Source organism: Dermacentor variabilis, chromosome 5 (genome assembly GCF_050947875.1).
Source record: "Dermacentor variabilis isolate Ectoservices chromosome 5, ASM5094787v1, whole genome shotgun sequence".
Lineage (NCBI taxonomy): Eukaryota > Metazoa > Arthropoda > Arachnida > Ixodida > Ixodidae > Dermacentor > Dermacentor variabilis.
The window spans coordinates 204879611-204903638 of NC_134572.1; the positions used below are offsets into that span (position 1 = coordinate 204879611).

The 24028-nt window shown below is 46.4% G+C and overlaps 1 protein-coding gene across 5 annotated transcripts in view; it reads left to right on the plus strand.

Moving 5' to 3' along the window:
* Positions 1–24028, plus strand: part of LOC142583458 (transmembrane protein 50A) — a 226449-nt gene that overhangs the window by 23129 nt on the left and 179292 nt on the right. For all 5 annotated transcript variants that reach the window (XM_075693936.1, XM_075693939.1, XM_075693938.1 and 2 more), the window contains exons 2-3: positions 1584–1696; positions 1765–1832. In XM_075693936.1, coding sequence (XP_075550051.1) covers positions 1584–1696; positions 1765–1832 — 181 coding nt within the window. The remainder of the gene's footprint in view (positions 1–1583; positions 1697–1764; positions 1833–24028) is intronic.

The window sequence follows — 24028 nt, forward strand, 5'->3', positions numbered from 1 at the left end:
GCGCGTGATCTCGGGGTACTCTGCGCCGGCTGGGCCTGGCCTGTAGCTTCCATCTCGGACCTCGTTTCACCCTGTAAATAAACATCATTCGTAACAATACGTAAAGGTTCTTGCCACTTCTTGCTTTCCAAATAACCAGACATTGCTTTGTCTAATTTAGACAAAAACCACTGTTCAGAATAGGTGCTAATACAAATTATTTTTTTTCTCAAGATAAGGCTTTCCATTCCATTGAGTGTAAGTCCACTTGAAATAAAAAGTTTGATCAGTAGTTCGCCATGAGGTAATGATTGAAAGAGGTCTCTGGCATCAGTAGGAAAAACATACAATTGTTTGTCACAGATAACATTTAAAAAAATCTAACACATCTGTGTTTTTAACAGCAAATAGATGGTCAATTTCTAAAAAGTCAGGATGCTCTTGTAAATAAAATTCAAGTAATATCTACCAAGTGTCACTTCAGATATAATAACTCTAAAAGGCATTTCAGGTTTGTTAATTCTCGCGAGTCTCTGAGTGTACTCAAACTCAAAATGGGTGGGGGAGCACACTGGGCACCTGCCTCACCCCTCCACCTCGAAATTTCTGTGCAACAGAATGCTACAGCTTTCCCTCCTCCAAACCTCTTCCCTGGACAAGTGTGTCTCCCACCTCTTGTCACGTCCATGCTTATTTGCTATGTTGCATTGCTAGGTGCATTCACATAACATCATCTATCAGTGGTGCCAGGTCCTGTAGAAAGAAGTAACCAATTGTGCTTTTAAAACATGATGAGCACCCCAAAAAAGCATTTTGAGGTGCTAAAAGCAAACATAGGCGCAAAGGACAGAAATGGTCATTTATGTGCACTATGAAGTCACTAATAGAAACACTTCCTGCCCCTGCATGAATAGTGTGTCGCCCTGTTGCACTTGCCTATGATCCGGTCTCTAATGATGACGTGTAAAGGTAGTGAATACCAGGTTTTTATAAATGTTTGCAGCCACCACATGTACAGTACAGTACACCTTTTTTTTCCAGGTGGTTGTCATCTCAGTTGTCAAGGACAATATTTTTCGCAATAAAATGCTTCTCTCTTGGCTGTTTAATTACGGGTCACCTGGTGTTCTTTTCTGTTCAAAAGCTTAGCTTGGATTCATACCTTGTGTGTCAAAGCCATAGGGCGATTAAAAAGAGGGAGCTCTATTAAACAAATTTGAGGCACATGTCTCTATCATAAGTGCCATGACCTTTTTGCTACAAGCAGCCAGAAGTGTGCCCACATTCAAAAATGAAATATGCAGTCAGTTGCTTGCTTCTACTATTCCAAGCCTCAAACTGCTTGTGTTACCATAAGGAGGACAGGCATTGTGTTGCATTGTGCCCAAGCACCGCCGAGCCCGATGACTTTGTACTAGAAGGGGCGAGTTGGGAGTAATTCATGATTCGAAAAGTAACAGTATTATGCAGATAACAACAAAGAAGCGCCAGTGTCATGTTCGTCTCTGTCCTTGTCCGTTTAGCAATGCTACTTTTCTAAACATGACTTTATACCTGATTATTTTTGTGTCACATTCCTCTTATCATTTTGCATGTGCATCAAGTTCTTCATTGGCTGGTGGATTATTATCGATGTGGCAGCACACTACCCCTCCAATGCTGATTTCAGCCATGCTTTCCATGTCTGCGGTGTCATGAGCACATTATCCCTGTTCATGTAAGTCTTTCCTCGTTGCTGAGTAGAACAGTGCTGTTGCGGTCTGCCGTTAATTTTTGCTTCTGCAGGATCAATGCCGTGTCCAATGGCCAAATTCGAGGTGACTCTTACACAACTGGCTGCATCGGCCAAAGGGGTGAGTGTCGCTGTCAACAGTGTCATCTGCACATGAGGTGTATTTATTCCTTTGATGCTATGAACAGCCTTTTATGAACACTCAAGCTAAATGTTAAGAAATAATTGAGGCTCAAAAAGAATACGAGCAAAAACATCTTGTTTTCATTGTAGTGAACTGCTGCTGCTGCTGTTGATTGCCGATTTTTCAACCGCCGACAATAACTCTAGTGCAGCTTCATGGCCCGAACAAGCAGGTTATCTAACTCATGTTTCCAGTAGCAAAAGGGCTGCTTAGGCAAGAACAGTTCCTGGACATGGCTTTTGCTGCACAGCTTGCGAATTTCAAGAGAAGACATAGCTGTGAGCTCGCGTAGGTTTCACATATAGTGTTTACTCGATTCTAACACACTCTTTTTGCCAATATAACGGGTCCAAGAATTGCGTCCACATTAGCATCGAGTACGACCTTAAATCTGCGTTACCATATTGCAATTGGAATTTCCAAATGGCCGCCTTGTATGCACTTCGAGCCTTGCTGCTGTAGGCTGCTCCATGTGTGCTAAGGTTAGTCCACCATCTGTCTTCCGTTTTCTGCATTTGCTCTATCAGCATATAAGTGCTGACTGTGAAGGCACGCCGAGTTCATCCTGATGCCGCAAATAAAAGGAAAGTGATTACGTGTGTGGAGATGAACGGAAATCAGGCCGAATCACTAGAGCTCCATGGGCGTTCAGAGTTCCCAAAACTTGGGTGCAGGATTGGTGCAAGCAGAAGGATAGGCGTTCTATTCCGGCAGCTGTTGCGTACGGCGGCTGTTGTGTACAGCAGCTGCTATCTTGAATGAATGAATGTTTATTTTGACAGAAAAAATACAGATAATCTCTGTCAAAGAGGCTTACAAAAAGACACGAATGCCTGACTAAGTGCCAGTCCCCTTCCCCGACCCGTTCCCAGTGCAATAAACACTCAAGCACACAGGGTGAGCATGGTACGCAAAGTAGATACATACACAAAAAAATGAAAAGTACATGAAATACGTAACAGAAATACGGAATGCGATTTGTGTACAAAAGAATGAACAGTCATACCTGAAGCGACAGCAAATACATGTTCACTTTCTTTTTTAAGTGCTTAGGGACGGTGATTCATTTATCAGTGAGTAAGCCAGGGTGATGATTCAGAAAATCTGCAATTATGAATGCCTGCTTTTGCATGCCGTAATTGGTACGGATCTTGCCTTTGTTGTAAGTTAATTGCCTTGTGTTGTATTTATGCTCATTCAGAAGGTATGCTTTAAAAAGGGTATCTTTAAAGCAATCTGCGATGGAGACAAAGACTATGCGTCTAGGCACACGGCTCTGTGGTCTCATCACTTAGTTCACATTGAAGCGAGAGGCAGCACAAAGGTCAATTCACTCGCTCCTGCTACCCGATTTCCTCACTCCAGCGTATTGATAGAGAGTTTCTGCGGTCATCGAGTGAGACCTGTTCATGTTTGCTTGTGCATGTGTGACACCATGCTTGTTAATTTAGTTAGTAAGCGAATGTTCACAAGTTCATGCGGCCGATAAAACTACTATCCTTACTTCGTATAGCTGTCTACTAATTTACTATCGTAACGATGCTTTGTCTTTTTGGGCAAAATGCTACATTTTTATTTATTGCAACTTTAGTGCATTGGATGTAAATCTGCCTTTCAAATGAGAGAAAGCAGCTGTATTTCTGTATGAAAGAATGAAGTTTGCAGTGCTGTAAAGGATTTTCTTTAGGTTATGGCAAACATGTGCAAGTTACAGTTGAGGTTTTTCTTTGTGTGTGTTTTTTCGTTTCTTTTTCTGAGTCAGGAAATCGGGTATGCATTACAATCGAGGAGGTGTTAGAATTGAGTCAATATGGTTACTGAAAGTGCAGCAAGAAAATATAGACACAATTTTTCACCACCCAACCAAGCCTATGCAGAAAGACCTGTGAGAAAAAGAGCATGGATATAGGAAGTAATTTCAAAGGTGTAAAACATTAACCATTGCTTTGCGGTAGAAATTGCATTGGATAGTGTTGAGGGAACGAGGTTGCCACCTGACCAGTGTTTTTCCTTGACATCCCTTTTGTGACAACACCGTTGTTTTTCCCAGGAATGGGTTCATCATCACCCTATTTTATGTCCACAGCAGGACGAAGGCCTCTCCCTGCGATCTCCAATCACCCTTGCCCTGCGCCTACCGATTCCAACTAGTGCCCGCGAATTTTCTAATTTCATCGCTCCACCGAGTCTTCTGCCGTCCTCGACTGTGTTTCCCTTCTCTTGGTACCCATTCTGTAACCCTAATGGTCCAACGGTTATCTAACCAGCACATTACATGACCTGCCCAGCTCCATCTTTTTCTCTTGATGTCAATTAGAATATTGTCTATACCAGTTTGCTCTCTGAGCCAAACCGCTCTCTTTCTGTCTCTTAACGTTATGGCTAGCAATCTTCTTTCCATTACTCTTTGCGTGGTCTTTAGCTTGTTCTCAAGCTTCATTGACAGTCTCCAAGTCTCTACCCCATATGTCAGCACCAATAAAATGCACTGATTGTAGACCTTCCTTTTCAATGATAATGGTAAGCTTCCAGTCAGGAGCTATAAATAAAAAAATATAAATTATGGGGTTTTACGTGCCAAAACCACTTTCTGATTATGAGGCACGCCGTAGTGGAGGACTCCGGAAATTTCGACCACCTGGGGTTCTTTAACGTGCACCTAAATCTAAGTACACGGGTGTTTTCGCATTTCACCCCCATCGAAATGCGGCCGCCGTGGCCGGGATTCGATCCCGCGACCTCGTGCTCAGCAGTCTAACACCATAGCCACTGAGCAACCACGGCGGGTAGTCAGGAGCTGACAATGTCTGCCGTATGCGACCCAACCCATTCTTATTCTTCTATGAATTTTTTAATTCTTTAACGTCTCTCTTTGTGTGGATTAGTATGTTTGCATTCTTCCAGTTTTCTGGGACACTTTAGTCGATAGATACTTCTTATAAAAAACCGCCGGTTTTCCAAGCATTAAGTCTCCTCCATCTTTGATTAAATCGACTGTTATTCTATCTTCTCTTGCTGCTCTTCCTCGTTTCATGTCTTGCAAGGCCCATCTGATCTCATTGCTAGTTATAAGAGGAGTTTCTCTATCCTGTTCATTACTGTTATGGAGGTATCTTGACTCCTCTGGGTACTGTACAGGTCAGTATAGAATTCTTCCACTGCTTTTAGTATACCTTAGAGATTGCTGATGATATTATCCTGCTTATCTTTCAGTGCATACATCTTGGTTTGTCCTATGCCAAGTTTCTTTCCCACTGATTTCAGGCTGCGTCCATATTTTACGGCTTCTTCAATCTTTCTCACGTTATAGTTTCAAAGATCACTTATTTTCGCGTTGTTGATCAGTTTTGACAGTTCTGTCTTATCTCTTTAGTTGGACACTTTCTTTTTTTTGTTTCTTTATTAGGTCCTTTGTTATTTGGGAGAGCTTGCATACTGGTTGTCTTGGTGCCTTGCCTCCTACTTCAGTTGCTGCCTCTGAAGCCAACCTAGTTACGGTTTCATTCATTAGCTCTATGTCATCATTATCTCTCTGTTCTAAGGCTGCATATTTGTTTGCAAGTACCAGCCTGAATTTGTCTACTTTTACCCTTGCTGCCTCAAGGTTGACCTGTTTATTCTTGACCAATTTTACTCTTTCTCTCTTCAAATTGAGGTGAATCCTAGCCCTCACTAACCTATGATCACTGCACTTTACCCTACCTATCACTTCTACATCCTGCACTATGCTGGGGTCAGTTGAAACTATGAAGTCAATTTCATTTCTTGTTTCACCATTAGGGCTTTTCCAGGCCCACTTTTTGTTGCTATGCTTCCTGAAAAATGTGTTCATTATTCAAAGCTTATTCCTTTCTGTAAATTCAACCAGCTGTCTCCTCTAGCATTGCTAGAATCGACACCGTAGTTGCCAATTGCTTGTTCACCAGCCTGCCTTTTCCCCACTTTTAAATTGAAGTCGCCCATTACTGCAGTATAGTGAGTTTGCACTTTTCTCATCGCTAATTCAACATCTTCATAAAACTGGTCTACTTTCTCATCATTGTGACTGGATGTTGGAGTGCAGGCTTGTACTACCTTTAATCTATACCTCTTATTATGTTTGATTATGTCTACAGCTACCCTCTCATTAGTGCTGTAGAATTTGTCAGTGTTGCCCGCTAGGTCCTTATGGATTAGGAACCTACGCCGTATTGCTTCTTATCTAGGAGACCTCTATAGCAGAGGACATGTTCGTTATTCAGCAATGTATAAGCCTCGCCAGTTCTTCTAATCTCACTAAGGCCAATGATATCCCAAACAATGTCTAATAGTTCCTCAAGGAGTCCTGCTAAGCTAGCCTCACTTGACAGAGTTCGGCAATTAAAGATCGAAATACATAGTCAGTTTCCATTGGTGGCCTGTCCAGACCTAGAGATTCTTAGCTCCCTCTGCTGCATTACAGGTCTAACCACTGCCTTGGTCAGGTGCTCTGCAGCTGCTGGGGACTGAGCACCATGGGCTAATTGTAGGAATCATTCGGCAGGTAGTGGCCGAATACTGCACCAGGGAGGCCAATTCTTGTTCTGATGAGGGACTGTCTTTGTTGAAGCTTAGTGGGCCTTCCTAATTTGGTTGTACCTGGATTAGTACAGCCCCACGCGCTCTCAGCATCTTTTGCCAATGTCAGGCGTCACTCCATACCTGTAAATGTAGTGCACTGGAGGAGAGGAATTTCAAGCTCACCATCGTCAAATTAAAAAAAAAAAAAGCCTATAGAAGGATTCAAACCTTTGACTATGGCAGCCCAGCATTTCACATAGCTCAATCACATAATCCCGTAGGCGGGAAGGCTACCTTATCGCCAACAAGTACATCACAGAGGGCCCTACATGCTTAAAAACTTATTTGATTTATGACGTAGTAGTTCTGCGGAAACCTGTAAATTACTTCTCTCCACTTTACGGGTTTCCGCAGAACTACTACGTCAAACACTTGCCTTTGCTTCGTGTGTTGTCGACAAATTCGACTTCGCCCTGCCATCTACCAGCCCCTTGGTTAGCTAGATGGTAGAGCGGAGTGGTCCCGGGTTCAAGTCCCGGACCAGGACGAATTTTTCTTCAACTCAGGCTTTTCTTTTGAGGAACCCGTTTGGGTTCCTGTTGTAGCAATTGCTGTGAACGGGTGGATGTCTGATTTTCCCTTTATTAATTATTTGATTTATGCGCGATAAATGTGTTTTCCTGATTGGGATGGGTAACTCAGTATAAAACGATTTCTAAACGGTTCTGCCGTTGTAGTACTGGAATCGCACGTGTGCATACGGCCGTGAACTCGGCTAGGCAAACCGTACAGGAGTACAAGCGGAAACCCGCAAAAACGAACGTAAGTGCAAATGTAGAAGAAATAACTAGACGCAAACCGCGCCTTTTTTTTTTTTTTACTTGATGAAAATCTGTATTGAACTTTGCAAGTTTTGTCGTTACGTTATTCTTTTTTTGTTGTTGTTTACATGCTACTTCAAACCTTCTCATCACTTTTTCAGTTTTTTTCTCTTGCTCTAGCACAACAATTTTTTGGAAGGATGGGGAGCTTTCCCTAAAAAGTCAGTGCGTGGCATATCGGTAAAGTCAGTTTAAGCCCATTTAGTATATCTCAAATGCCTGAACACATGCTTGAATTATCGGCGGCATACGGGTTTTGATAATCGCGGCAGGTGGCATAGTATTTCTCAATTGTTCTTACCGCCACATAACATTATGTTGGGTGCCAGGACATAGATGCATTGAAGGCAATGTGCTCGCTGACCGTAATGCAATATTAGTCCCCCCTGAAGCCATGGGCAGCAATGTAGCAGTCCCAGTCCTCGACGTAAAACCTTTCCTGCATATGAAGTTGAAAGAATGCTGAAAACAACAGTGGGACAAAGGAACGCAAGATAAACTATACTTGGTAAAGCCCCGACAGTCACTGTACTGTGTCACTGGAAAGAAACCAAGGCAAACGGATGTGGCAATCACCCGATTGAGTATAGGACACACACTTGGGATGCATTCTTACCTTCCAGGGTTCACACGGGTCCTTGAAAACCTCGAAAACCCTTGAATTTGATAATGTGATTTTCAAGGCCTTGAAAACCTTGACATATTTAGTGGTGCCTGAAAAACCCTTGAATTCCATGATGATAGTCATCGGCGCCATTCAACGATTGTCCGTTGATCAACTGGCCACATTGAAAGCGAGGGTTGCCTCCTGATCCAAGCCAAGAAAATCTAGTCCAGTTTGGGTGTTTGTCCTCCATGTTGTCATATTGTTGGGTTGGGTTTTTTTGTTAGCTGCGGTCGCACACTTTTTATAGTTGCCATCCTCATACCGCTTGTTAATCGCCTCCCGTTGGCTTATTCAGAGCACGTGTATTGTGGCACGTACTGGACGTGGACGTAATTGTGTGCGCGCGCAATGTCCGGGAAGTGCAATTTCCAGCGGTTGTGGCTTAGCCATGACGAGTACAAAGACTGGATTGCATATCTGGAGGCGCAGAAGAAGGAGCAACTTGAAGAAGCAAAGGAGTCAAAGAGGCGCCTTGTTGAGGAAGAAATTGATGCCTTAAAGCGAAAGAAAGCAAGACTTGAAGCAACCGTTGCTGATCTGACAGCTTCAGCAGACAACTTGGCTGAGAAAGCAGAAGAGACAGGCGACGTCGTGCACATTGTGAAGTCAAATTGCCTTAGGAAAATGGCAAAAAGTGAGACGGAAGAACTTCTAAACATCAAGCAAGAAATAATCACAAAGCTTAGTTTAATATTAAACTAGTCTACTCTGTAAGTGCGTCTTTTTCTTAGTGTTCAATAAATTTGTTGCAGCGTGTTTAAAGAAAGTTGTTTTACTATAAAGGGTACTAAATTGAGTATTGAAGTGAGTCCTTGAAAAAAACTTCTGTGGGCCTTGAAAGTCCTTAAAAACCCTTGAATTTGTGCCTTCAAAGCCTGTACGAACCCTGTCTTCTTACAGGTAATGAACCCCCCCCCCCCCTACCTGCAGCAGATGTGAGGAAATGCTCACTGTAGTATTGGTCCTAATAGAATGTAAGCACTTAGAAACTCACAGAAAGAAGTATGTTCCCCAAATTTGCGACAAGTGTATTCCACTACATTCTACGTTATTCCTTGGAGCAGAACCACTTTTTTAAGACAACCACACTGATGGCATTCTTCAGTGGTGTTGGCACTATGAAAATTATATCTACATAGGGCTACTAACTAATTATAGGTTTGCAGCCCTCTATTTTACATGGAAGGGAGGGATTGCTGTCATATCATAGTTGTCGCTGGTCTCACTGCACCTGCTTCAGCAGGTGTATGACTATTCTGGAGGCCCAGTGATATAGCCTTCCATAATTATACACCAACTGAGACTATCGCATGACCATTCACAGGCACTGTTATCATCTCGTTTATTTCCAAATACTGTCAATTCTTAAACATTTAACGCCTCAATATGTACATGCCCATATTTTTATTGCATAGTTTTTAGACATTTTGCAGTAATTTTAGGCCCCTTTACAGCCATGCTACATAAACCACCATACATAGCACCTTCTCACAGCATTAATAACATTGTTCTGACCCTCTTTGGCCACAATTGGCCCTTGCGCCGTTAAACTCATCATTTCCATGGCTGCCACGTATGAGATTATTTCAGCCTCTCTGACTTTCCGCTTGACATTCTTGGTTGATGTTCTTGGTTGCCATGTTGCTCACTATACCAGTCGCATACTTGCTGGTACGCTTCCTAGTTCTTTTTGTCCACTGTGAATCAGTGTTCTTCCTGTACAAATACCTGAACACTCTCCCAGACCATTCACTTTCCTCCATATTTCTCAGTTGTTCTTCATAATCAATTTTACTGCGAGCTTTCCTCACTTCGAAACTTGTCCAGCCAATATCACCCTGCACAGCTTCATTTGTCGTCTTCCCGCGAGCACCCATTGTGAGGCATCCCACTGACCTTTGGTTGCCATCGAGTCCTGATTGCACCCCTGATTTCAAGCAAACAACCACATTTCCTAAAGTAAATCCTGGAACCATTACATTTTTCCACATACCCTTGAGCACCTTGTACCTATTGAATTCTCATAGCACTTCATGTTTCATTGTGGCTGCATTTCTCTTCCCCTTTATTGCTATTGTTTTTTCCTTTGTTTCCATTGCCTTCATTTATCCATATACCAAAGCATTTATATTCTTTTACCCTAGGTATTTCCTGGCCCTGTATTGCCACTGTCTGTTCAGTGTTTTCATTGAATGCCGTAACACCTGATATTTTAACGCTAAATTTCAGACCTAATGTATCGCCCTCCTGTCTACAGGTATTAGCCGGACGTTGCATATCCCTTTGCTTGTTAATTAGCAGCACTATGTCGTTGGCATAAAACAAATCTAGAAGCTGCTGCTCTACTACTGTACCCGTCTGTTTGTATGAGAGATTAAACCCGATATTACTTCCTTCTAGCGCCCTTTCCATCCTCACCGTGTACATCATAAACAGCAGTGTGGATAAAGGGCACCTCTGCCTCAGTCCCTTGTTGATATCAACTTTCTCCTCACTGCTCGTCCCTTCCCATTCAATGCAAACGGTGTTTTCTAGGTAAATCTCTCTCAAAAGCTGTATACAATCTTTGCCTAAACCTTCCCCTACCAGAATATCTCATAAGATGTTGCGGTCTGCGTTGTCATATGCTCCTGTAATTTCAAAAAGGCCACATATAATGGTCTCCTTTCTACTCTGGATACACTGAGTACACTGAGTAAGGACAAATAAGTTGTCATCCAGCTGCCTAAGCCATTCTGAAGTTCTCCCAAAATGCCATTATTCTCTGCCCATGCTTGCTGCTTTAATTGCCTGCATTGCTAACCTGTGTATCAGAAAAAAAAAAATGTATCAGAAGAAAAAAAATTCATGCTGGTCCGGGACCGGACCAGGACGAATTTTTTTTCTTCAACTTTGAGGCTTTTCTTTCGAGGAACCCGTATGGGTTTCCTTTGTAGCAATTGCTACGAACGGGTGGATGTCTGATTTTCCCTTTATTCATTACTTCTCTCCACCTTGTGGGTTTCCGCAGAACTACTACGTCAAATGTTTGCACTATTTGCCCGTGGCTTACTGTGCCTGCTTGTGTGGATGGCGCAGATAATTTGAGCACAGGTAGTGTTAATGATACTTCGTAGAGCGGTGTAAATTAATTCGCTTATCTCTTATAATTTCCATGCTATAGAAACAAGAAATTTCACATTCTTATCTAGAGCTAATGAATGTGTGCTTCTCTCTTGATGGGTAAATCGACGACATAATCTTTTATTCAACTTTTTTTAGCACAGCAGCTGGGTTAACTTTGCTAAATCAATTATCGGATCAAATAACTGCCAATTCTGCAAGGGCGAGAACCGGTCGTTGCATGACACATTCAGTACACGTTAAAATGCGCAGAATAATTAAACTTGAGCACTACAGAGGACGCACCTAACCATATCACAGCAATATGAATACAAACCCCAGCTGCAGAGCAGCTGTGCACGAAAGGAAAGAAAAAGAAAATCACTACTCAAGCAGTGAAGCTAAAATTTGCGGCCCCAGTGTTTATCACTGGGTTAATCCCAACGGTTCCTTAAACGACGGCTTGGTAGGCTGCTGGATCCTCGGTGCAAAGTTGCTGCTTGCGTTCGGCGGCACGATCGCATTCTTACGCCCGGGCTGCAGCATCAGCATGCCGTAGGCTAGCTCATTCCCGGTTCTGCTCGCGATGTCGCTGATCGAAAGCTGCCTGCTCCGCCGGAGTGCACATGCCGTGTGGCCTACCCATTGTGGAGATGGAGAGAAACTGTAGTGCCTGCACTCGACTGTGATGGACAGCAATGACGTCACTACTGACGCAGCCAATCGTGCACCTCTCTTTCTCTTTTCTTTTTTCGCGCATGCGTATAAGATCGCACTGTACAGGCAACAGGCAGACAGACGAATCGGCTAGCCATATACAGCTTCGCTGTAAAAAAAATGCCGTCGTTCTATGCCAAATGACTTCATGCAAGTGCTTTCTTGGAACTGAATGGGTGCCTGTTTCGTGAATCACAGTGCAAGGTTCAAAAGTTCGTGCTTATCATCTGATGCTAAGTACAAAAACAAAAATACAATGTGCTTGTATCTTCCTGAAGCATCTGATGGAGGGACAAAGAGCCGATTCAAATAAAGTTATATTCATTTCTTGTCCCGTTTCTTGAAATGTTTTTGTTATTGTTTTTAGCTCCGGTTCTTAGCATCTTATACAAAAAACTCGCCCAACAGCAAGCTTTCCTCATCTGATCACACAGGGCCGCCAACACAAACAACGCCTCTTAGAATAGCTTACACAATCCATCAAGCGAAAAAAAAAAAAGGAAAGACTGCCGTGCACATGATATGCGACAGTAAAGGTGAGGTTATACAACTCGCCCCAACCTAGATGGGCGAGTTGTACGTATAAACAGCTTCTCCTTGTTACCAGCCACATTGTTAAAATTGCAGTCGTGTGACATGATGAGCCCTCTAAAAATTGCATTAAGGCTGTTTCACATGCTGCAACTGGTATGACGAAAATCAGTCCAGTCGCACGTGTTGCAATGCCATGTTTAGAGTGGCCATTTCACATGATTGCGATTTCAACAATGTGACTGATGCAATGCCCAGGGTTGCTTGTTGCCAAGTTTTGTAGCACACACCGCATAAATATTTTAATGTAATGAACCAAACACGTAGATTTTAATAATATCGACCTTTCTTTATTAGGAGCAAATAATACGCAACTTTTGTCATTGAAAAACGTTTTGATGTTTAAATTTGTTTTGGAGTGCCTAACGGCAGTTTCTGAAGTTCAACGCGAAGAAACACGGCATACGTAAACAGCAACAGCTGTTGGCAGCTGGCTGTCCAGCACCGTGTGTTGTCTCATGTGCCTGCTATGTCCGTGTCATTCTGCCTGCACTACAACAACTTACAAGATGACCTGTCAACAAGTCCATATAGCTACCATCACCGCATATGCAGTATTCCTAATTCAGCTGCAGTGAATTCATTGTGTCAGTGCAACCAGATCCTTCCGCTATCTGTGCCCAACAACAGCTTCTGGAGAAATTATGTTGGTCTGTTATGGACATCTCTGTTGGAGCAACATTTATTTTGCGACAAAGGTGTTGTTGTAAAAATATGCTATGATCATGTCTTTATTCGCTATCACTGGGATCACGTGTCTAACTCAATGGGGAAATCTTCCAGTAATTTTTTTCGCTCCTCATCTGTGCCTTTAGTTACCAACCGTGTCGATGCCAGCAGCCATACTGTATGATCATCATTGCATCTTTGACCAGCTTCCACATCGCTTGATTGGCTTTGTTTACTCAATATTAATGCACAAAATATCACCAATAAGTTTTCTGCCTTGTCTCGTATTCACTCATACTGTCCTCACATTGTTTCCATCACGGAAACGTGGCTACACAATCGGATTTTTTACTCAGAATTCACTCCACCGGACTATATCGCAATTCAGATGGACAGACAAAACAACAAAGGGGGCAGCGGCACCCTTTTGGTTCGGTCAGATCTTAGGTTCTCCATTTTTGATGGAGTGTGCAGTGGAAGTTACCACCGACTTCTATTGCACACTCCTTAATGACGCTCAGAAGATTGTCATTCATTGCTTCAACACTAAGGTCCTCTTCCTGAGTTAAAGCCGAATACCTGTTCTGTAGCTTGATCCGGAATTCGTCTGCTTTCCCTCTTACCGCTAACTCATTGATCGGCTTCTTATGTACCAGTTTCTTCCATTCCCTCCTCAAGTCTAGGCTAATTCAAGATCTTACCATCCTATGGTCACTGCAGCGCAACTTTCCGAGCACATCCACATCTTGTATGATGCTTGGATTAGCGCACAGTATGAAGTCTATTTCATTTCTAGTCTTGCCATTCGGGCTCCTCCACGTCCACTTTCAGTTATCCTGCTTGTGGAAGAAGGTATTGTTTATCCGCAAATTATTCCGTTCTGCAAAGTCTACTAATAACTCTCCCCTGCTATTCCTATAACCTATGCCATATTCCCCCACTGACTTGTCTCCAGCCTGCTTCTTGCCTACCCTGGCATTGAAGTCGCCCATCAATATAGTGTACAGTATTTTGTTTTTACTTTACCCATCACCGATTCCACGTCTTCATAGAAGCTTTCAACTTGCTGGTCATCATCACTGGATGTAGGCGCGTAGACCTGTACGACCTTAAATTTGTAGCTCTTATTAAGTTTCACAACGAGACCTGCCACTCTCTCGTTGATGCCAGAGAATTTCTGTATGTTACCAGCTATATCCTTATTAATCAGGAATCCGAATCCTAGTTGCCTCTCCGCTAAGCCCCGGTGGCACAGGATGTGCCCGCTTTTTAGCACTGTATATGCTTCTTTTGTCCTAAACTCACTGAGCCTTGTTATATCCCATTTACTGCCTGCTAATTCCTCCAATAGCACTGCTAGACTCTCCTCACTAGATAACATTCTAGCGTTAAACGTTGCCAGGTTCAGATTTCACTGGTGGCCTGTCCGGACCCAGAGATCCTTTGCACCCTCTGCTGCACCACAGGTCTCACTGCCGCTGTGGTCAGTTGCTTGGGACCTGCTGGGGACTGAGGGCCGGCGTTTGATTGTTGTATTCATATAGGAGGTTGTGGCCAAGTACTGCACCAGGGTGGCCACCGTATTACTGTACCACAAGTTGTATTAGTACTCATCACTCAATCGTGAACCTTACATCATGCCAGCCTCGTACATTTCTCACCGCACCTTCAAGTTTTTCATCCATGTGCCGGAACAGTTACTTTTTCGGCTTCCTTCTTCCCACGTGCAGCTAAAGATTGGAATAGCCTTCCCAATTATATCATTGATATCACTTCTGCATCATCATTCGTAGAAAATTTCAATAACATTTTTTGTATATAAACACATGTGGCATTGTTCATGTTTTTTAGCTGATTCTACCCCTTGTGTAATACCCCATTGTAGGGTCTTTGAGGAAATAAAATGAAATGAAAGGTCAAAGCGACGAAGTATGCCATGTGAAGGGTTTCTTGCGGGAGATGTGAACGACCTCGGTGCTGCGACAACGGCGGTCTGTTGTGGTGACAACAGGAGTCGCGCTATAATTAATGGCTGATGTCTCCTCCAACGAGACTATGTATGGCCCGATGAATTGTGGTTGAAACTTGTCACGCAAATCAGAAGTGCGAAGAGCACTACCTCGTCACCAGGTCAGAAGGACACAGTGCGATGAAATGTGTCATAAATGATCTTCCGGTCTTGTCTGGCTGTTCTGTTTAGGCGGGCATGCTGGTGACACTGAGCAAGTCGTGAAATAAATTTTTTGCAGGACAATGTAGATAGGTTGACAAAAGCATCGAAGAAAAAAACCTCGAAAAGGGAAGTAGGTGACTGTCCGTAAACTAGGTAAAATGGCGAGTAGCCGGTGGTGCGCTGAACGGCCGTGTTGTAAGCAAAAGTGATGAATGGTGGAAGCTTGTCCGAATTTTTGTGGTCAGGTTGAATATATGCGGTGATCATATTGGCAAGCATGTGATGAAGTTGCTCTGTCAAACCGTTAGTTTGTGGATGGTAGCTTGAAGCTGTTTTGTGGGTAGTACCGAGGTGCGCAGGACTTCGTTTAAAAGTAGCCAGAGGAAAGCTTTTCCACAGTCGCTCAGCAGTATCCGAGGAGCACCATGGCGGAGAATGATAGCTTGAAGGACGAAGCTGGCAACTTCTGAAGCCGAGCCAGTGATCACTCATGTTGTCTCAGCATAGCGCGTCAGGTGGTTGATCGCAGTCACTATCCAGCAATTTGCCAGTGGGAGTAGCACAGGGAGGGGCCCGTAAAGGTTGTTACCAACAACCTCAAATGGTGCAATGGGACACGAAATAGGCAGTAGTTCATCGGAATGAGCAGAGGTTGGGGCTTTGCGACAACACAGAGAACAAGAACCGACGTACCGCCCTACACTAGTAGAAAGTCCAGGCCAATAGTAGCGGCTTTGAATGCGATCATAGGTTTTATGGAAACTGAGGTGGCCAGACGTCATGTGATTGTGGAATGCTTCGAGGACATGGGCTCGGAAGAGTGTGATAGAATGGGTACCCCGCGGTGACCATTAGAGTGGTAAATGCGATGATACAGCACTCGATTGTCCAGCTTGAATTGGGCGAGTTGCCACTGAAGCCGTGCATTAGGTGGGTGAGACGCATCAGAGAGGTAGTTTATCATACGCCGACAGTATGGGTCAGCCCGTTGACGAGGTGCGAAAGTGAAATCGCCGTCCGGAGAAAGGCGGTCTATTGAGGCTAGAGGAAATGGGCATAAAAGTCACATTTGAAGAGCTGCTTTGCGCCGGGGTTGCCGAGATGTCAAGCGAGTGCGCAGGAAGCAGACAACAAGAGTGTCAGCGTGTTGGCGTTTTTTGCCAGACTCATGAATAATGTCAAAGTCATACGCTTGCAGGCAGAGAATTCAGCGACCCAGGCATGCGGTCAAGTTCTTAAGCGTGGAGAGCCAGCATAAGGCATGGTGGTCTGTAACAATTGTAATGACGCCCGTGCAGATAGGGTCGAAACTTCCGTATGGACCAAACAATAGCCGGGCACTTCTGCTCAATGATTACATACTTCTCGCCATCGGTGAGTACCCGGCTGCCGTATGCAACGACTTTCTCTCATGAAGAGTTGTCGCATTGTAGAAGAATGGCACTGATGCCGCGGCCGCTAGCGTCTGTGTACAAGAGAGTTTAGTGTCATCAAAATGGCAAAGCACAGGTTCACACGTGAAGGCCCCCATCAACCTGTTAAAGGCTGCTTCACAACCTTGAGACCAGAAGAAGGGTACACAGAAAGTAGCTTGTGTAGTGGCACAGCGATGGAGGCTAAGTCTCATATAAAGTGATTGAAATAAGAAGCGAGGCCAAGGAAGCTTCGCATGTCTTTAGGCCTTTCAGGGCGAGGGAAGCGAAAGACCACAGGAATCTTGTCAGGGACAGGAAGTATGCCGTCCTTGCTCACGACATGTCCTAGGACCTTAATACATTTGCTGGCGAAACGGCATTTTTCGTGTTGAGCTGCAGACCAGCCTCGGTAAGGCATGTTAGAACTTCATCCAAGCCTTGTAGGTGCTGAGGAAAGGCTGATGAAAAAATGACGATATCATTCAGGTAGCAGAGGCAAGTTTCCACTTCAGGCCACATAACACGGTGTCAATCATGCGCTCAAAATTCGCAGGTGCATTGCATAGCCCAAACGACATAACATTGAATTCGTACAGTCCATCGGGGATAGCAGACATTGTTTTTTCTTTCTCATCTCGTGCATGGGAATTTGCCAATTGCCAGAACGGAGATCAAGGCTTAAAAAGTATTCTGTGCCCTGTAGTGAATCAAGGGCATCATCAGTGCGTGGCATAAGATATACGACCTTTCGAGTGACCTTATTGAGGATACGGTAATCAACGAAAAGGGCACGGAACTGTCTTTTTTTTTTTTGGACCAAAACAACAGGAGATGACCAAGGGCTAGCGGAGGGTCGGATGACCTTCTGTTGTAGCATGTCTGCGACATTTCCTTCTGTGATTTTCCGCTGGGCTAGAGACATGCGGTATGGGCGTCGACGCACTATAGACGCTTCGTCTGTGTGAATGCGATGCGCTCCAACTGTGGTTTGGCCCAAAGTCGACGAATGGACATCAAAAGAATTTGTGTTTGTTCAACAAAGCAAGGAGCTGCTGCATCTATGAAGGTGGCAAGTCACTGCTGATGGCTGCAATAAGGTCGGAGTTTGTCACGATCTACCCGTGTTCGTGAATAAGGGTGGGCTCGAGGCACCCTCTGTTAGACAAATGCTCCGCAGCGTGGTGGTGATGAACGATGACTGACCGCCGAGCAGCTGTGCTCGCCGGTGTTTACTAGTGTGGTGACCAATGTTGCCTACCGAGCCTGGCGGGCCAATGAAGATCATGCCCAAGAGGCATCACATGCTTGTTACACCCCCTTTTCCCCAGTTTGTTAAATAAATGAAACAAACGTCCATGTTCAGAGCATAAGGCTCTGCCTCAGTCCTAGCCGGGTCGATGGTGCCTGCTACCCAGGCGAGTAACGGTCCGGTGGCCTCCACCATCGAGTACTCTGCCTGGGCACTAGTGCTGACATGCTGATGGACGGGTGTGCCAATGCCGGGTGCTGCCTGAGCCAGCCTTGCTCCGTCCGGAGAGTCCGCAGTGGTCGGCTTTGTGAGTGGTGCCAGATTTGACCAGACCTTCGGGTGCACGTGCTCCAGCATGAACACTTCAGCAGGTTCTGGAACGGCATCAGGCACCTCAGACAGGGGCAGGTGGCTCAGGGCATCAGCAGGTCCCAGGTCCTTTCCCAGACGGTGAACCAGCTGGTAACTGTAAGCTGTCAGCCTCAAGGCCCAGCGTACCACTCGAGGAGATGCCTGCACGGGAACTGCCTTGTCAGGCCCCAGCAGCCCCAACAGCGGCTTGTGGTCCGTGACCGCTTAGTACTTCCGGCCCTACAGATACTCGTGGAAGCGTTTGACAACTAATATGAGAGCCAGGCCTTCCTTCTCCAGCTGGCTGTAGCGTTGCTCTGCAGCATGAAGCTGACAAGAAGCAAACTACACAGGGCGTTCCAGGCCATTCTTGTCCCGGTGTGCCGGGGCGGCTCCCACGCCGTACGGCGATGCATCTACGGTCAAGACGACAGGCTTGGCAGGACCGAAGTATACCAGCACTGGAGGCTTGGTGATTAGCTTCTTGCTGCACTGGAAAGCCTGGTCCTGATCTTTCTTCCAGACTGATTGCTGACCATCTCGAAGCAGAAGATGGAGCGCTGTAGATGCTCCAATAGGTTTGGCGGGAAACTCCTGTAGAAGTTGATGAGACCGAGGTAGCTCTGAAGCTCCTTCTTGTTCTGTGGCTTAGGCACCTTGAGCACAGTATCAACTTTGTGGGGAGCCAGGGCTAGGTCAGCCTGGAAAGTGACATGTCCCAAGTACTCAACACTGGGGGCCTGGAAAATGCACTTTTCCAGGTTGAGCTTGAGACACGTCCTTCAGTCATGCCAGAACATTATGCAGGTTTTCCAGGTGGTCCCCGTCATTGCTGCCAGTAACCAGGATATCATCTAAGTACACCGTCACGTGCCTCATGCCCCTGAAGAGGTTGTCCATCTCCCTCTGAAACATGGCTGGGGCTGAGGTCACGCCAAACGGTAAGCGCGTGTCCTGGAAAAGCCCTAAAGTTGTCGATATTGTGACATACTTCTGGGAGGCATCCTGGAGCACCAGCTGCTGGTAAGTATCTCTGAGGTCGAGCTTCGTAACTTCTGTCCACCGGACAATGCTGACCAGAGATCTTTTACCCGGGGCAATGGGTACTTCTCGACCGTAGCGACAGGATTGATGGTAACCTTGAAATTCCTACAGATTTTGACACTACTGTCTCGCTTGAGGACTGGTACCATGGGAGCAGCCCATGCAGACGTTTTGACAAGCACCAAGATGCCCTCTTGCTGTAACCGTTGCAGCTCCCGGGTCACCCCTTCCTTCAGGGCGAACAACAGTGGGCGAGGCTTGAAAAAGCATGGCCTGGCTCCCTCAAGTACATAGATGCCAGCTGTCGTGCCGGCAAATGTGCCCACCCCTGCCTGGAACAGGGACTTGAACTCGGTCAGGAGGCTGGGGACATCTTTCACCACAAGCAGGCTGGCTTCCTGGTACTCTGGCAGACAAACGCTCAGTGCATGAATCCAGTTTCAGCCCAGCAGCATCGGCGATCACCCCTTGGTTAAGGGGAAGGGTTGCCTCCCTGTTGCCAAAGTGAACACTGACGTGTGCCTGACCCTGGACCTGGGAGAGCTGCCCGGAGTAGCTGTGCAGAATCATGCTCAAAGCCTCGATGGGCAAGTCTGGGAAGGTACGCCTGAACCGTTTCACGGCCATGACAGACACGCTGGCCCCTGTGTCCAGCTCCATGACAATGGTGTGCCCGCAGATTTCGATGGTCAGCATGTACGGCGGCACAGACGACGGCACAATGCCTGTGTGCCACATGTCGAAAATCGGCGGGTCCTCGGCCACGACGTGGAGCCTGGCCGGGGAAGAACTCGAGCCTGCTGCTGCATGCCCCCGCCGTGTACCCTTGCGATGGCTACCCTGGCCGCGGGCTTGTGTGGTACTACCGCGCTCAGTATGAGCTACACCGTGCGAGCGCGTGGCCGTGCGCTCGGTATGGTTGTAGAGTGGCCCCAATAGTGGCGTGTTTTCGAGCTATCTGGAGAGGGTGTAGCTGTTCCAGCAAGCTCGCATCACCTCCACTTGCTTGCTTTCCCCTTCACCCTCGTTTAGGCTGGTTTTGATATCTGTTTCGAAAATGATAACTGTAGCCGTAGGTCAACGCCCAAACTTCGTAATCGGGCCCGTGTCTGTCCGCACAGTGGGTGTTATGTGGTGTGTCAGATTAATAAAAAGGAATACGTTCGTCAGCTCGCAAAATGTCTCGGGTGTCCAACAGTGATCGACTTCTTAATTCATCTCAGGTTTTAGCATTTACAGCATGCAAGCTATCTTAGTGCGAACCAAACTTTTTTTTATTCGGGCTGAATATATCTTTGACTGATCATACGACTCTTTCATGTCAGTGCATGTTAAAGAACCCCAGGTGGTCGAAATTTCCAGAGCTCTCGACTATGGCATCTCAGCCTGAGTCGCTTTGGGACGTTAAACCCCATAAACCAAACCAAACCACACGACTGTTCGGAATGGCAATTAAGTACCCTAGACAAAAAGAACCTGCACATGACCTTGCGTTTATGTATCAAGGAAAAGTATCCTCTGGATGAGCTGATTGGAAATTAGTGTATTCTGGTAATACCGGTAATGATCGGCGAAATCGGGGTTTGGGGCCTTAGTGATAGTGCACTCTAAAATTTCGGAACCATTTAATGCATCTTAAGAAGGGGTGGTGTGTTCTGGAGCCATCATGCACGGTGGGAAGTTTATGAAGATGACGCATGGCCCCAGGAGTTGCGGCAAATGAACAAAGTAGGATGCTCCGGCCAAATGTGAAATGTTGCTATAGTACGGAGAACGGCAGTGGCAGCAATGGCAACGCGTTGCCGCATTAGCACCAGGGCTATGCTAACACTCTGTCAAAAACAATGCATGGCCCACGTCGTGGCTGCTTCCACTTTTACGCTGGACGCTGAGGCGCATTATCAGTGCTAAAATCATGTTTAAACGCACAGCCCTTCTTGGACGAAGAAGCGCTGTCTGATAACCTTCGCACGCCACGTCTGGTCGGTGGCAAAAGTGCTGCATGATCTTGCAGTTTCTGCTTCAGCGAAATCAAAGTGAACAAGAAACAGATAAGGTGTCCTTCAGATAAACGGGGACGAGGGGTTCCAGCGCGCTTGCTGGAATAGCTACACCCTCTCCAGATAGCTCGAAAACACGGCACAATCGGCGCCACTGTACAACCTTGCAGAGCGCTCGGCCACGCGCTCGCGTGGTGTAGCTCATACTGAGCGCGATAGTACCTGGGCTTTAACCAGGTGGCCACTGCTGTTTGCTGTTCGTCCTCCCCATTCGGCATACCCCTGCGAAGTGCCCAGTTTTCTCGCACGTGGAGCATTGTGCTTGAGAGAACTGGCACTGTGAGGGGGAGTGCGCACCACCACAGCGGCCGCAGGTACTGCCCTTTGTCGCCAACTTGTTGACCGCCGAGGGTGAGCCAGTCGCACGGGCAATCTCGCCGGCATCCTTGGGGGCAGCTTCCATTGCCAGCGCTGCCTTCACGGCGTCGGGAAGCTCCAGGAGTCATGTCTGCATGGCGGGGTTGTTGATGCCGCAGACAACATGGTCCCGGAGCAGTGAGTCCAGCTGGTCCCCGAAAACGCAGGCACTCGCTAACCCTCGTAGCACAGCAACGAACTGCCCGAGGGTCTGTCCTTTCCGACGGCTCCGGTTGTTGAAGCGGAAACGCTCCATTAGTGTGGAAGGTGCCGGGTTCAAATGCGAGTGTAGTATGGCGAGCAGCTCACCCAGCATCTATCTAACATGTGGCATGGCTGGCTTGAGAAGGTTGAGCAGGAGACTGAAGACGTGCATCCCGCAGCTGGTCACGAAAATGTCCCGCTGTTTGGCATCAGGTTTATTGCTTGCCCGAAAAAAAACACATGGACTTGTTCTTCGTAAATTGGCCAGGTGGACCCATGTCCCTCGAACGGCTCGAGCCTTCCATACAGCGGCATGGCGGCAGCAACGGGGGGCAGTGTTTCACTGCTTGCGGCGGCATGGGACGATTTGTGGGTACTCGTCGCCAGTGTCACGACCCGTCCGGGTTCGTGAACAAAGGAGGGCTCGAGGCACCCTCCGTTAGACGCTCCGCAGCGTGGTGGTGATGAACGACTGACCGCCGAGCAGCTGTGCTCGCCGGTGTTGCCTACCAAGCCTAGCAGGCGACCGAGCCTGGAGGGCCAATGAAAATCATGCCCGAGGGGGCGTCACATGCTTTTTACAGAGGTAGAAGCAGTAGCGCAAGTAGAAGGGTTTTTGGAGGGCATAGGTTTAAGGTGCGCGACGCACACGGGCCCTGGGTCAGCCGCGCCAGCCACTGAGGTGCGTTGCGACAGGAGAATTTTCTTCAATGTTGCATTCATGGCTGTGATGAGTGCAGAGCCATAATGAGATCGAACCACACCTGTTGCAAGAGCGATGCCTTCATGAAGGCAACGGGAAAAGGGCAAGACCAAGACGTCACTATGGTCAATATCATTTGATAGAATGGTAACAATTCGCTGTCGGCCAGGAGGTAGTTCGGTATCTTCCGCAGCGACCAGGCGCAACGGCGTGTAAGTTTCTTCCCCCAAGCAAGTAGTCAATGTCGTTAAGATGTACGACGCATTATCCACAGCAAATGGCTGTGGAAGCAGAAGAAAGAAAAGCCCACCCTAAAATAAGTTGAGCACACAGGGACAACACAGTGAACTGAATATGGTGCAGGATGTCATCGATTAGGATGCGGGCAGTACAAAGAGCGGAAAGCCGAACAGTGTCCCCTTGGGCTGCAATCAGCGTTAGTCCATTGTAAAAGGCATCGTGACTTTTCTGAGGTGGAGCATAAATCAGCATGGATAACGGAAATTGTCGCACCTGTGGCCACCAAAGCATCGACGGGCACCCCTTGGGCAAACAGGGTGTCTACCAACCGGGAAAACTGGGAATTCTCAGGGAATTTGAACAGTCTGGAAAAACTCAGGGAATTTGTGCTTCTATCAGGGAAAATTAGCTGTAACTTTATTGAAAGGGAACGAAAGTCGTGTTAATGCTGGCTCCAGTAACAGAGGAATCGCAACGAATAGTCATTGACGCCATGTCATCGGCACGATCTATTGCTAGAGTAGTTAACGACCGATTTTCTAGACGCCCGATTTTTCGGACATACCCGATAATTTGCACGGCTTTGCGGCACCACCACGTACTCCATATAGTCAATGTATATTGCCCTGACTGCAGGTCTGAAATGGCATTAATCAAAGCCGCCACCGCCGCTATTTTGATTATCTCGCCGCCTCGAACCGGCCCTCTCGCACGCAGATCCGCTGGCACCACCACCGCGGCAACGTTAGGCCTAGCTGCTTCTATGTTCGCTATTAAGCTTCTTGCCGTGCGGTGCCGTGTTTTTCATTGAAAGAATTCGCCGCTATCACCAATGGCACTGACTCCGCCTTTGTAATCCTCGCGATTGGCTTTGAAGCTCGCAGAGCACAGCGCGTTGTGTAGTGTCAGTCTCCGTAAGTTAGCTTCGCCTCAGTACATCAGTGTTAGGCGGTGAAACATAACAAGCGTGGGAAGGGGCAATTGTCACGGGACACTGTATGTATTCCTTAATTATACACACGTAGTACACCCCCATCTCCTGTCACAGTACGAGCACCGATATGCCTAGTAAGTGTAGTGGCAGGCCTTAAGAGCTTTTTTGGGCTATTCAAAGGCGGCCTTACAATGTCTTCTGTCATCTCTTCGTCGCGGGTCATGTGAACAACTCGTG